At 32.0% G+C, this 16,211-nt stretch overlaps 1 protein-coding gene across 6 annotated transcripts in view; it reads right to left on the reverse strand.

The window, feature by feature from the left end:
- The window catches only part of aPKC (protein kinase C iota type), a gene marked incomplete at its 3' end in the record, with an annotated part of 341,811 nt that overhangs the window by 168,921 nt on the left and 156,679 nt on the right, over positions 1-16,211 (reverse strand). Inside the window, 1 exon segment of one of the 6 annotated variants that reach the window (XM_067049521.1) lies at positions 14,767-15,139. Coding sequence (XP_066905622.1) covers positions 14,767-15,118 — 352 coding nt within the window. 6 annotated transcript variants of the gene reach the window in all.

Consider the following 16,211-nt stretch of genomic DNA (forward strand, 5'->3'; position numbering starts at 1 on the left):
ATAATAGCACATTTCATTTAGATTTATTTTGATTAATTATTTAATGTCATTTTTTACTTATAATTACACATTTTTTAATCCGACGTCAGTTTACTTTGTATTCTATTATCTTATATGGCCAACAAATTTTTAGTTTTTTTAATTGTTAGGCAAACTATTTGTTCTTCCTTTTTTAACGCACTCCCCCCCCCCACCATCCTCTTCATAAAATACGGTCCACCAGCTATAAATAATAAATTATATACAGGTTAACCGTATGTGAATTTGAAGATGGCCCGAGTCGAGGTCAAGAAAAACATTTAGAAATAGAATCAACAATTTATTAATAGCCAAATTTATTTATCAAATTATTTCCATTCACACAGCTGGTCTTTATCATGGCTAAAATAAAAAATATACATAGCAGGTTACGGCTACTTGCAAGAATATCAAGAAATGTAAATAAAACTGATAAATAAAGGTGGAGGTATAAAAAGACTTTATATGAACAGATTAACATAAAAAATAAATTTAAAATAGAAGTTAAAGAAGAATATATATAAATGCACTATTATTGAATTTATGGTATATTATGCTTTGTTTTAATTGCATTTTAGCCTTGAGAAAGACCTGCAGTGTAGGTCAAAACGTTAGCTACTACTTTTCTGAACTCTTAACCATCTGCTTCTAAATTAATTTATATTAACACTAAAACAAAATTTATAGTCTTTTTTCTAGATTAATAAACCATTTTTTCTTTTAAAATGAATAGTCCTTCGGTTTTTAATAAACATCTAAGTTGCTAATTTCTTATTAGCAGCCAAAACTATATGCGGTCATACTGTCCAAGTAACGCTTCTCAGAAACTGATCTGAAGAAAAAATTGTATTAATGCTATTATTGTCAGATTATACTACTTCTTACTATTGGCAGAATTTTTTAATCAGAACATATTCCGACGAAAGAATATGTGTTCATATACACGTAAAGAACATTACATAATCCTCAAGTTTATAGAAAATTGTAACAATAAAGAAATTGTTAGGCGTTATCAGAAGACACGGTTGAACTGACCACAACAATCACTGATAGCAAACAGGTGATAGTACACAAGATAGGCTGCTTCTGGAGAGTTGCTTCTAGACCAACCGCCCGTGAAATCGCCTAAATAGCCGCTAAATCTAATCCTAACCCCGCTATCAACATAACTGCTCTAATGTAAGGTAATTATTACTGTCCTCTGAGCTAATATACGGAACAACATAACTTCTCAAACGATAAACATGTTTATCGTATAAGCACAGGAGACCTGGCTGTTAAAAGAAAGCGAGTTTATCTTTAAGAATAATGAGGATACACTTGAATTTGTTCTGATAAAGAACTACCAGTTTTGAATGAAAAATTAAACAAAAAAAAAAACAAACAATAAAAAAATTTAAGTTAAAAAACAAACAATAAATTAAAAAAAAAAACAATAAAATATTAAAATATAATATTAAGACATCAAATAAATAATTCATTGCATAATACATCGTCGCTTAAATTGTAATAAGATATGTGTCGAGTTGTGACTGTTAAGTCCACTAAAATATTTATACTAGGGGAAAAAAAAAAAAAAAAACTACGTATTTATGTAAGTCGTTTCTCAAATTAATAATAACACTTATACACGGGAGGGCTGGACAATGCATTGCATGAACTATCGTACATTCATTTTTCAACCTTCTAAACTCACATATAATTGTGAATTTTATTTTGTTAAAAACTCATTTTCTTACACGCTTTTTATTTTATAATTATTATTATATGGGCGACAGGCCATGAAGTTCTAAGTCCCGCGCGATGAATTAGGAAATACATTGATTAGGTTTTTCGTAGGGTGGGTTCGTCACTCCAACGCCTAATTTTTGTGAGTGCCACGCATTGGCTAACGGGCCTCACATGTCGGGGGGATAGGTGTTGAGTTAGTTTTGTATAATTTCATGCTTGAAAAAGTCCGGGACGGGGACCGGGACTCGATCTGACAACCTTTGGGTTGGCAGACTGGTGCGTTGCCAAGCTGCTACCGCTGTCCCCAATCATTATAGGAAATCTAAATATATTTTTACATCATAAAATACGATTTTAATTTATTTTGTAGTTAAATTTGTATTTAATAGGAATGTTAAGGTGCATTTTAGGTTGTTATTGTTGTTATATAACAGGAATCTACCGCCATAAAAAAGAAACCTTTTCGATACAAAATTTAAGTAGGATTCAACTTAAATCGTGAGCGTAAACTTCTTCAGCTAGTCTTCCTACCCATCTTCGGTAAATAATAATAAAACTTCATAGAGAATGTAATGTATTGAGAATGTTCATGCTATGTATTGACAATCCGGGGTATTAATAAGTTCAAATATGTTTTTTTTAGCCTTGGTGAAGATCTGAAATTCAGGTCGAAACGTCGGTATGTTTTTTGTGCTTATTTGCTTGACCCCTCCTCCCCCCCCACGACTATCTTCTCCACATACAAGTAATGTTATAAGAAAGATATTAAACAAGATCCACAACAGAAAATTATAAGTAATGGCAACTTAATGATAATAATAAAAATATATTGTTGGTCGGATAGGTGAAATTACATTAAAATAACCAATCTGATTGGTAGCAGAGACCAAACAATACTTTGTTTTTAACTTATCTCAATGTCATTTCACTAATACCCGATAAATTAAGGCACTAGATCATAAAACATCATACCTAATATTTATTGGGAACTGAACGGTTCTTCAGCGCTGATTCCAGAGATTTTTTTAGAAAATTTGTTGAAAGGATAATGTTGGTATTAAGATATGGTAAATGCCTCCAGGTTGATGGTAAACCATAGTAATTAAAAAGCATATAGACACTGTAGAAGTTTTCATTTTTACAATTATCATATTTTAAGACCCAGTATCTCAATTATTTAGTATTGCAAAACATTATCGTATGGATTTTATTTGGTAATAATAAAACTCTAAGATAGATAAACAGCGCTAGAAGTTGAGGTATTTAATAATTTTTGTATATTATTTTTCAGAATTCTGAATTCAGAACTCTTATGTTAGGTTCCAGACCTTTATGTTATAAGAGGCACTCGGTCGTAAAACGTGGCATCAAATGTTTACTGTGAATTTAATATCTGGCTTAATCGGATTTCATACATTTCTGAAAGATGAGGCCAGTTGTGAGGCGTTACTTCAGCAACCTCATATCTGCAACGGCAGCTGTTTCATTTTGACCCGAGGGTTGAATTTTATTTTGCGACACTGTCCTGTGGAATAAAAATTCGAACTTCTCCGAATTGAACTCTGGTTAGAAATAGTTGGTTAAGTATAGGGTGACGCTCCTCCCTCTCTCCCACTCCCCTCTCCGTCGTATGTCAAAAATTACAAGATACAGGATGAAAACAAAAATATGAACGAACTTTCAGAAAGTAAGTATTGTAAAGGATAAAGATCGTTATTATATTATTGAAAGTTATCTCTGGTTTAATATAAAATATTGTAAATAACAAACATTTAAATACTATGAAAGTTTCATTTTTTCAGCCTCTTTTTATAACAGAATGCTGTATATTTAAAAGTTGCCTGACGTCACACACTACCTACAAAAGTATTGCTTGCTGAATTCAATGCAATTAATATTTTCATGGGAAGTTCCAGTCTCTGAATAGAATCTAGCGTGTCCTGTGGATATCAGGCCATTGCAAGAAAATAAAATAAGGAAAAAACCCACACCTCACCAATCCATGAAGTTACTATTATTCATCAACCAATTCTTAATATTTTCTTTTCTTATCTAAGCGACTATCTTGTGGTAATTTTCATCCGATGGAACACTTATATCTATAATTTCAGCTAATCCCCTATTTGTATCTATCATCAAAACATCTTAGTATAGTGAGATCAGAATGCTCTAAGGTAAGCAATGCAATATCCCATCCTACATAGACAATCCAAATTAAAACCAGAAACAGCTATTCTTATTTTTAAAACAATTCTTAGACCCCTGCTGTTGTATGGCTGTGAAGTCAAGTATGGCATCCTTTACAAAAAAGAAAAATTACAATCTTTTCAAAATAAAGTCGTAAGCATTGCAGTGGATGCTCCTTGGTTTGTAAGAAACAGCCAATTGCATCGGGAATGACAAATAGAGGATTACATAAAAAAAAAAGGTTTATAAAGTTCCATTGCCATTTGCCTACAGTTAGGAGAAGTGACTTGGGAAACTCAACCACAACCCGAAGGCTGTGTGCATCTTTTTATAAGCTATATATTTGTCAGTTCTATTATTGTCACTAAAAAATTGTATTTTAAATTCTTTTTTTTCTCTTAATCTTTTTCTTAAATCCACTAAAAGTCAATTATTTATTTTGTTAACTCGATAAACGTCATTGTTATTCATCATTGTCGATTAATTATACTTCTATCTCTTATTAAGAATTATTATTTTAATTTTTTTTAACATAGTATATATTTAGGGATGTCTTTTGTATGAGACTATACTCCCCCCCCCCCATAATCAATTGTTTAAAAAAATGTACCTCTCATATTAACCAGGTAAGACTATTTTTTGAGTCTTACAATGCAATATCTAATAACTGGCGCCTGAGTAGACACAACTTGAGGAGTTGTCAAGAAGACATGAGAGACTACCAGCTTATTCGTAATTCCAGATGTTGCTGTTATTGGTCCACTTTCCATGAGGTACACAAGACTAAAACCAGAAGTTACATGTTGTATACTCTCTCCAAAGACAATATTTCTGTATTCTTTTGTGCTAATAACTTGTGGCAGCCAATAGGAACTCTGCAATTACATATGCATTTCTAAACATGGTAATAGTGTCTGAATATCTGTTAGTGGGTGGTAAAAATCGTCCATCCTAGTGGCTTATCTGTCTATTTCTCTATTAAAAATGCGAATTTGAAATTAGTTTTATTCTCCCTAGACCCAGGACTAGTAAATCTTGGATTTATAATTCAAACAAAATTTTTTTTATCATTACTAATATTTAATTACTGAATCTTGCATTCCCTTCTTCTCTCCCCCCCCCTCCACCCCTCCTCACTACAAACCCCCTTAGACGACACAGCTAATAGCTAACCAAGAGACAGGACGTGCTGAGACCGCAGCAGATGTAGGCAGTGTAAACAGGCGTTGAGCTGTTGGGACACGAGCAGGTAGTGTTTACCGCCTCAACCCGAATTAGCAAGAGGCAACAACAGTCACCGCCTTCATCATTAGGCCTCAAGTGTCCACACAGACAGACTGAGTGTATGTATAACATTCGTAAATAAAACTTAGTAGATCAATATTTGTTTTTTTAATATTATTCCAAACCAATTCCTCAATTATCATGTGGTATTTGTGGCTTCATTAATGCATTTATTTTAATAATATAGATGTTAAAATAAATAGTTTATTTACTACTCAAAAAGAGTAGTAAAAATACTTACAAATTAGAATTTTTGGATTTCACAGGGTAGAATATCTTTTGTTACCGACACGAACCTACGTGAATTCCCGACCCTTTTCAGAACAGCATAAGCTGCTTTCTCTTTTGATTACAACAAAATGTCGATGATGCAAATTCTCCATCAATAAAATTTTTTCGCGTCACGTAAACTATAATAAACAACAAGGAGAGCTGTCACCCAAGCCTTGGCTCTATCTATTCGCATATCTGGATGTCTCTCTCCATCGATACCACTTCTCTTAATATCCCTCTCCTACAGCTTCTTGTACCCACCTTTATGGGGTACATAAATATATACTCATGTTAGAGATAAGAATCATTCTTCAGAGTAGATGAAAAGTCGAATAAAACTCAAGGAGACAAGTTACATTGTATGCTATAGAGTCTTTATATTCTCCTTCATATAAATAAAGCATATTTTACTTTGTGGTCGCATTTATGAAACTCTCTAGCTAGACGTAGAAGAAACAAAGAGATAATATATTAAAAAACGAAAACTTCTTTAAAAAAAAAAACAAACAAAGTATAAACCACAAATTTATTCCACTAAGGAATGGTTTCAAAGTTTGATATATTTAAGGACGATCCGATTAACTTGAAATTTTGTAGTATTTTCTTGCCACGAAGCCATACATACCGTTCATACTTCAGCTTTATTTTTTAGCAGTGGTCAACGTTTTAGACATCCGTTTATCCTCTTAGCCTTCATTAAATTGAGTTAAATGATTGGATATATTATTTCCATCATAATAAACATTTATCTATCTCTTTCTTATGAGAGATATGATATTTATCATATTATTATTTTTTTTCTCCTTTAATTTTCAATTGACAATTCAGGTTCATGACGGGAGTGAGTGAGCAGTGTTTTAAATAGTAAACCTACCAAGTATTTTTCGAGAAGTCACAGTAATCAACCTGTTCTTATTCCAAGCACAGTAACAAAATTAATAAGTGATAGATTCGGAAAATCACCTATACCCTTAAATAAAAATAATACGATTTACCTAATTAAAATTTTCTTTCAAAATTATTATTATAGGAAAATAAAAAAAATCAATTACCACAATAGGATCTATAAAATAAAAAACTATATCCTATGATATACACATCTAGCACTAATCCACAAACAGTTATTATAAGATGACTTTCCACAGCATATTAAACATCCCTTTATCACAGTACAGTTAGATTCAATTTTCTAAGCAATAAAACAAAACATAGGTATAAAATATGAGAAGAGGTAACAGGGAATAAATTCAGAACCATTAATGATATTCCAAGGTAATGATATAATAAAATAACAGTACCTTAACATTATAACTCATATAATCAGACTATAATATATAGCTAGAGAGGACCTCTATATAATGCGCCCCAGGTATAATGTGGGTTACTCCTTATCCAAATCTCTTATTAGTCTTAAAATACGATGATATTTTATTTTTCGTAAGCATATTAGTTGACCTATGTAATTGATGAAAGAAGATGGTATGAGTAGCTGTAAAAAAATAGTTCTTTTGTTTTCAATTATAATTATATATCATAATATATTGTTTCCCCTCCCCCTTATAACTATGATATATTGATTTTTTTTTTCTATACATATATATTTCTTTATCAATTCGCTCTGCCTACTTTTCTCTTTCTAACTGTCTATTTTTAATTCTGCCTATTCCCCTCCCATTTATATCATCATATTACGCTTATCCAGAGACTCAACAAAAATACTCAATTATTTATAAAAATTGATGGACTTATCAAATCTTTGTAAAAATTACATTAAAAATAAAATAATAAAAAACGAAGTCAAAAATAAATACAAATCAAGAAATAATTAAGAATAAAATAATAGTTGTAGTAGCAAATAATAATAATAAATAAGTTGAACTAATAAATAAATAAGTTAAAACTAGATAAATAAGTTCAAATGTTAAGAAAAAAAGAATAAATATTAATAAAGGTTTTAAAAAATATATCAACTATATTAAATATCCTCTAATCGTAGCTAATTTCCATGCAGGCGAGGATGTATGATGCTCAGTGAGCCCAGAAGAATATTTTCGGGCCAAGATCTTAATAACGTCAATACTAACCTCTATTTTAGAAATCAAGTAAGGTTCTATTCGGTATTGTACCGCGAGAATAAAACCAGAGGCATCTCACAGTAAATTCTTATGCTCAAAAGTTCTCGCAATTTTTTTTCTTTTAGGAAAGAGATGCATTTTTCGCAGAATGCCTTTTCCCTTTTTACTCCACACGCCTGATCGAGGTCATTATTCTCTAAACACACCGTCGGATCTAAGACCAAAGCTGGCCTCATATCTGCGTATCTCGCAGATCTGTTTCCGTCAATACAATAGACCTTGTCGAAACTTCTTTTTTTTCTAAGGAGCTTCATTAGTTCATACTAACATCACCCTTTAGTGCCGGCGTATTACAAGGAGGGAGTTGTTAGAGCACTTGGGCTGGTGTTTCTGACTCTGCCACATTTCCGACAGTCTGATATGCGAAGGACCATAATAAAACAATAAATACATTTTTAAAAAACCAATGACGTGATAGTAAATAACTCCCTCCACACTTTTATCTTATTTTCTTCTTCATTATTTATTAGCCTTTTTATTTCCACTTAATTGGTTTTTACTTCTACTTGTATCAATTATTTTATTTCGTGGTATCACTCAATTTTCTATTCTTATTTATAAATTTATTTATTATTTATACTTTATTTTGTTCATTTTATTTCTATTGTCTTTTAATTTACTAAGTTCACTTTCATATAATATCCATTTAATATTTTACGTCATGCTATTCCTCCTACCTTAGTTTACAATATATTTTTTATATTATATATCACCTCATAGTCCTACCCTAGCTCACAATATTGTATCTTTTTCTATTTTTTTTTTTTTTTGAGCAAAGAGTGGATGTAAAAAAAGTATTTGCTGTTCTGTTATGAGCTATTTTTATTTAATGACCGTATTTACTGTTCCTTCCATACGGTCAACATATATTTTCCAAAAAATATACGCCAATATCATCGAATTTAAGACTAATCAAAAATTGGAATCAGGAGTAAACCACGTTATATAAACGTTGGTGTATAATAAATAGCTTTCGTACTATTTTGGACAACCATTTTTGAAGCCACCCAGACCATCTTTCTTCGTTATATAAATTTATATACAAACATTTAGGTACGTTGTCGATGTAAAAATAATTTCATAATCATTGCCAAATATTTAAATAGAACAAGTGGACCCTGTGGGTTGGTTAGTGATTCGATGTAAAATGCCGGACTCCAATCTGGAGACCTGAGTAGGCGTAAGGTTAATCCACTCCGTTAAGCTAATGCTTACTCTATATTGTGTATTTTTTTTATCCACAATAACAATTTTCTTTACTTTATTTAACAAATAAAGAACAGTCACATAAAAAGTTAAACTTTCCCCACTTTACAAGTACAATCTTTCATATCATAATACCAGCATTGTAGGCAGAATTCGCGCTTGTACAACTGGGAGTTTCCAAACTTACGACTCTGACAGAAAGTTGGCTAGGACACATCGGCCTACCTTGATTCCTGTAAAGAGAACACGGTTCAGCAGAAATTGTAAATGCCATTTCATACCAGCAAGAGAAAGGTTATATGTTAGCCGCAGAAGTTGTTATATAGAGTGGGTAATCCCTAGGACCCAACCTTGGGGTTAATGGTGTTTGGTTCCAACTTTGCTCCTAAACTGACAAACTTTTCATGGCAAACCCTTTTAACTCTTAAAATATTTACCGATCCTTCTGTCCTCCATCTTCACTAGAGTAATTTTTTTCTTTCGTCACGTGACGTAGTTATATCATCTTCTTAGGAAGATCTTTTAGGCGACCTTTCAACAAGAAAAGCGTACTATCAGGAAGTAGTAACGGATATAAAAACAAATAGCGAACCTGAAGGTCGATACCACCAACCGCTGTCTATGGATACATACGTCCAGAGACGTTCGTCCAAACGCAAGTCTTGATGCAATCCTCCCACCAACGCTTCGGTCTATTTCTTGGTCGTTTACCCGTCGGTTCATTATTAAGTTTTTAAAGATCCGTTCGTTACTTAATAATTTTAGTTAAAAATCAACAGTGATTGATAAGAATATAGAAATATATCTTAGCATTTTATTTGTGTCAATTTTGGTCGGGTCATCCTTTTGTCTGTGAGATGATTTATATTGGGAATTAGGTACATATTTTAATCAGTTAAATGGTTATTTATATGAGACCTAATTTTCCCAAATTAGTGTTAAATCGAAATCCTAACTAAAAGAAACTAGAAGAAATAAAAGTGGGAAAAGAATTTTTTAAAGCAACTGAATTCATCAGACTGTCACTCCAGAAACAATAATAAATATCAAGAGATTAAAAGTCTATATCCTTAATGGAGCCATATTTTACACTCCTGTACTCCTTTCCACTCGGACATAAGAACTCAATTTAAACTTCTAAAGTAATAAAAATAAAATGCATCCCTACAGCGTCACTACTTAAGTAATTGAACTTATTATTCATCCCTTCTAACTTTGAATTCTGCGGGAATTATTCATGTGGGGAAATAAGACAAGGCAAGGAGAAACAAAAATAAAAGCTATGTAAAACCTTAGCTTAAAGTACCTCCCTCACTAAGTGAATACACAACATATATTAACTTAGTCTATATTGTATTTTTTTTTCTTGGGAGGAGGGGAGAGTTAGAATTTCTGTTAATGAAATTGACTTGAAGGCAGAGAAGCAATAGAGGAACAGAGAACGGGTAAGAAGTAAACGCTACCATTCTCACTCAATGGAATGAATCAATTTAACGCCGCGCAAAGACAACGGTTATCATCATGACCTCACAAGCTAATCAATTAGTTGCCACAGACAAGCCAATACAACAAACACAAAATGTTCAAAGTAATTCGTGAATAAATTGTTTCTGGATTCCAGTAGAGTAAATTGAGTAAGCAACGATGAGTAGTTCAATATAAAAAAATTATATCCAAAAAACAAATCATCCATGCTCAACATCACTGATTTCTTAAGTCAAAATATTATTGTTAGTGTAAAAAGAGATTTAAGTCGTATATATTTTGATTTATAGTTTAGAACTGGTTCTATTTTTCAATTATAATAAATTAGATTCATTTAGCCTCAATAATTTTCATTTATTTATTTTACATCTACATCAGTTCGACCAACCTGGCCTTTATCAAGGAAAATCTATTCAATTTCACGCTACCAATTTTTAAAATAATTGCATACTATTATGACCTTGTTTAACATAATTATTAAACACTTTAACACCGGTATTATAGTATAAGATCTTAATTAATGAGTTTTTCTATCTATTTTATACGATAAGAAAGGGGTTCTGGTATTTATTAAGATTTTTAATGAGCTGTAGAGAGTTGACCGTCGATTAATAAGTGGAGATGATGGGAGGGGGGGGGGTTCCGATCAGTATATAAACACAAAAGTTGAAACGCCGGCACGAATAAATATTTTTTTGTTTATTTGCTGACCGCAACTCCCTCCTTCCAGCCATCTTCCCCACTTTATGATTTTTAATCCACATTCAGTTTGGTATACCAATATTCGTGATTAACTACACAGTTGTATGTAAAAATTTGGCCATTACAATTATAATAGCTTGGAATATTTTAACCTAGATCTGCACAAACATTTTAAGTGATACCAGAAAGTAATGTAAAATACCAAAGTTAATGAATGTGGGAAAATTTTAAATATTTTTATCAATTATAAAAATGAGATACAAGTAGCCTCAAAATCATTATTAATATATTTTGATTTTCCAACAGTTAAGCAAACCCTGATTAAAGATGATTTAAATTTTCAATTGCACAACCTTACAATAATTTCTAATATTATTGCAAGAAAATACGTCCAATAGTATGTTAATAATATGTCCAGGTCCAATATAATAAAATCAATGAACCTATATTGGCCATCAATTCTTTTAATTGAATAACTGATTTTACAGACAGTGTTCATAATTTAGTCTGAAAGTATTAAATTTTCTAATTTTCAATTAAAAGAAATAATATTTATGAGAATCATAGATTAATCGGATATAGTGTATTAGACTTGAGTATCCATAGTCTGCAACTATTTTAGAAATTACTATGAGAGTCTCTTTGGCCTTTTTACATAACTTTCTGGTATCACTTTAAACGCAGTACAAGATTAAATATGTTCAAACTATTATTGTAGTAATGGCCTAATTTTTACACACAACTGTGAAGTTAACCTTAATATTGACATAGCAAAGTGAATATGAACTAAAAATCTCAATAATACACCAAAATCCCATTTTTGTGATCATAGTTTTAAAATAGACTAAAGAACATATCAATAAATATCTTCTACTACAATATTGGCGTTGAAGTGTTAAATAACACATATTGCAATATCAGTTATATGTCAGAAGGTTATGACCTCTCCTCCTTGAACTAGGTTCATGGAAAGGTCAACTCCATCAGCCTAATTAAGTATATTTTTGGATTATTTTTTCCTTACTACAGAGGAAAAAAAATAAATAAAAATATATTTTCATTACTAAATATGGCAATCATGAGATGAAATTCTGCACTCAGCGGTACAAGTACTTTGTAGGAAATTTTTTGAACAAGTGTGATCTTTTTTCAATAAGTCAATCCCCAGGCCAGATTCGAACCGGCAACGCTGCAGTTTCGATATAGCAAAAACCAACTAGTTTTGGGTACCCAGTTTATTGACAATTGGCTTCTGAACCCAAAGGGTTGACTCACGACTAGAATAACGAAATAATTATCTGCTACAGCCGGATTCGAAACCGGGTCTTAAATTTAAATTCATGGAATCCTCATACAAGACTAAAAAGACAAGAAACTGCTCGTAGATTCCGACTATTGCAACATTTACTAGACAAACGGTCTAAATTGCCAATCCATTACAAAAGACTGATCTACATGACTATTATAAGGCCTATCTGGACATACGGAGTTGAGCTTTGGGGCTCCACTAAACCATCAAATTCCTCCAGAATCCAATCCTTACAGTCCAAAATCCATCGTAAAATCCTTAATGCTCCTTACTTTGTCACAAATCAAGTCATCCATCAGGACCTCAATATTCCATATGTTACCGATTTGACCAGAACCAGATACTGTTCCTTCCATAATAAACTTCTCAACCACCCAAATCCACTTGTTTCTAACCTGGCTTCTCCTTCATTACCTAATAATCCTCCTAGGCGTCTGAAAAGAAGATGGCCTCGAGATCTTCTCCTCTAGAAATGTTATTGGAGTTCTATCAGTGGGTAGATTCTCCACATGTTTTTATCATGTCACTATGTCACCTACAGCAAATTTACTTGTTGTATATATGTGTATACAGTTGTAAATATCAATAAATAAATTATTAAAAAAAAAAAAATTTAATTAAAAAGTTGAATCCAAATGAACTGCTGCTCATTTTATTCAGGGTGGCAGTGCTTCCCGCTCGGACCCACCCCATTAAGATCCCCAGGGAGCGGCGGTCCTATATCACTTTTGAAATATTTACTTAAAACTGGAAGAGGAGATTTTATTAAATCAAGCGGTATTTAAAAAGCCCTTGAAATTTGAAAACAGCGTGATAATAATTTCCTAGGTGAACCTTCAATAACAACCGATGTGCAAACCTTTTCTGTCCGAACCGGACAATATGAAATAAAGTCAACAATAAAACAGTTGTTTTGTTAAGCCGCAACATAAACAATCAGCTTACCGTTGAGGTAAACACTTGAGGGATTGACGTCTTTCAGGATGAAATAATATTGGCGATAGACCAGTCAGTCAATTAGCACTAAAGGAGGTGCAATCCATTACGCCATTAATATTAAACGAATCCCACAATCGATTTAGCCCCCAACACCAGCAATAGCGTATCACGATAAAGTAATACTTCCACAAACATTCCAATTAATTTAGCAAATAAGAGAGTATTGGCTAATAAAAAAAACAAATTGGAAGATTTGAGAAAATATAAAATATAAACGTATGTAAAATACAATTTTGATAAATATTTTCACTATTATGTAATATTAGTTAAATAATAGTACTTATTACATGTAAAAAAAAATCTGAACTTGATTTTTTTGATTAATCTTAAATATTACAAATGAATTCAACTATAAAAAAAAATTATGTACAATAAAAATAATTATTATTTCTCAATCTTAAATTTTATTAAGAACAGATCTAAAACCTAGATAGAAAATAATTTCACGGTGACATATCACTGTCTAAACAACATAGCTTACCTTAAATGTTTTAAACTCACAGACTGTAAAATCTGTTTACGTTTTTAATTTGGTTACGTTAGCTTTTACAGTACAAAAAAGTAATTTGAATTAATTGAACTAAATTGAGGAAGATTCAGCGGGAAATTTTGATCAAAATAATGACTTCCCTAATCAAAAATTAAGATAAGTTATCTTGCTTAAACAGTGACGATACATCACATTTTCATTTCATTGGGAATATCAGGTATATCATGCAACATAACAACCTATCCCAGAGGCTAAATTTATAAGTTGAGATATTTTGGAATTGGTTAAGATCTCTATTTGGTTAGTCTTTTTTAAGACTTTGGAATGACAAGAGGTACAAGCAGTGCTCTGCATGAATGATATTGCAAGTTCTTCAGTCCTGTGAAGTTGTGAAATTTTAGAATCTATGGATATCCCGCAAAATAAATTGATGTTTAAGACTATTTTCTAATTTACCAAACATATCTTTCTATGCCACTTTAATGTCGTAATCGGAGAAATGAGAAAGTAGACACTTTGTTGGCGACTACCAATAGGAAAATGTAGTAAGTAGTAAAATTTTTGAAATATGAAGGATGTCCCTGAACATGATTCTAGGGAATGGATCTGAAGGAATATGACTCCAAGGGTTTTTATATAATATTGGATTGAAAAGTCATTCAAGAGAAGGAAGGAAAAGGAAAGAATGGACCTATTCTAGCCTATTCTAGGAAATCTTGGCCACAGCTACATTCTAAGTGACAATAGAATCATCTTGCTACTTGTTAATAGCAAGATGGAGTCCAGATGAAATATGTATAACTAAATATTAAAACTATGAGTAAACTTAATATTATTTAAAAACAGTATAAAAACTAATTCTAGAAATAAATGAAAAGTCATTAAGTATTGAAAAATATAGTCCATGCTTAATAAAACTAGGTTAACTACTCAGTACTGGATACTACCTGTAGCATAGGTGGGTTCTTCCTCTTCGTCCGAAGGCGAGAGATCGTGGACCCTGCACTGGTAGTGATGGACGAGCGCGGCCGAGTGGTGCATGAGGCATTCGTGGCGGGCCGGAGGCGGCGGGGCGGCAGAGGGGCCGGGTGGCGGCAAGGACAAGGGGGCCCGACCCGAGCCAAGCACGTGGGCGATGGCCCCCCCGGGCCCCGAAAACTCTATATCGGCCAGCGAGGGCCGCCGAGACAGAGGGGGCGGGTAGTCCTCGTCCCCGCTGCCGGCCGAGTCCGGTGGGGCCCGTCGCGGCGACCTTCCGCGGTCCTGCACCGAGCTCGCTGACCAATAGCCCCAGGCCATCCCTCCCTCACACCATACAATCTTATACAATACAACATATCTCTCTTATACATTATAAAGGAGTTTAGAGATAGAAATAACAGGATTCAACATTTTTCATCTAACAAGTTCCACCGACGACAAAATACGGAGGTATGAATAGAATACGACCTCAAATCCTTTAAAGCTAGCAAAAGAAGGAATGCTTTTCAGAAAGGGTTTAGAGATCTTAGGTTTTGATACACTTTCATTCCATGTATTCATATAACGTAAAAACGCTTTTCTTTGGCCCAAGGTCTCTACAAATATAGAAAAATATAAATTTATTGGCAGTGATAATTCATTTATTTTTGCATAGAGAATAAATGGGGCGTAACATTCCAAATCGAGTTCAGGGGATTTTCAAATCTTTATTTTAACTTTTTGCTTTCATTTACATTAATTTTTTTATAAAAATTTGAAATATAAAAATATGAGAATTAAGAATATTACTTATGATCATATCAAACAAGTATATAAAAATAAATTTAAATTTAAAATGTAGTTTTAACATTTTTTATGTTATTTTGCTTTTTATATATATATTTTTATAACTATCAATAAAAGTATATTTCAATTTTTGTTTTTCCAAAACTCGACCCAAGATTCATATGTAGATTCAAGCGGCGTAACAAGAATTAATCTCTATCCATTATAGATTTTCAACATGAAAATAGTATTAATAACAAATAATGACCCATATAATAATAATAAAATATTTTTACTATGAAGCCTTCATCATAATTATTATTTACGAATATTATAAATTATTTTTAATTAATTCTTTAGTATACTTCATTTTCATGCCGAAATGATATTTTTTTACGTAAAAAAAAAACAACAAAAAAAAAATGGATTTTAAAATATATTTGACTAATTATGGAATGCAACGCCGCTGACACCAAAATCATTGGGGTGAAGGAAACACTATTTATTTTCACATGAAATATACAAAGTATTTATGGCTCGAAATAATTTTCAATTAAATTAAATTTAATATAATGTTAAATTATAATAATGAATTGCCTAAAAAATTATTAGTAATTATTTATAATTAAATAAAAAATTATTTAGC

Source organism: Halyomorpha halys, unplaced genomic scaffold (genome assembly GCF_000696795.3).
Source record: "Halyomorpha halys isolate HHAL.00 unplaced genomic scaffold, Hhal_1.1 Scaffold270.1, whole genome shotgun sequence".
Classification (NCBI taxonomy): domain Eukaryota; kingdom Metazoa; phylum Arthropoda; class Insecta; order Hemiptera; family Pentatomidae; genus Halyomorpha; species Halyomorpha halys.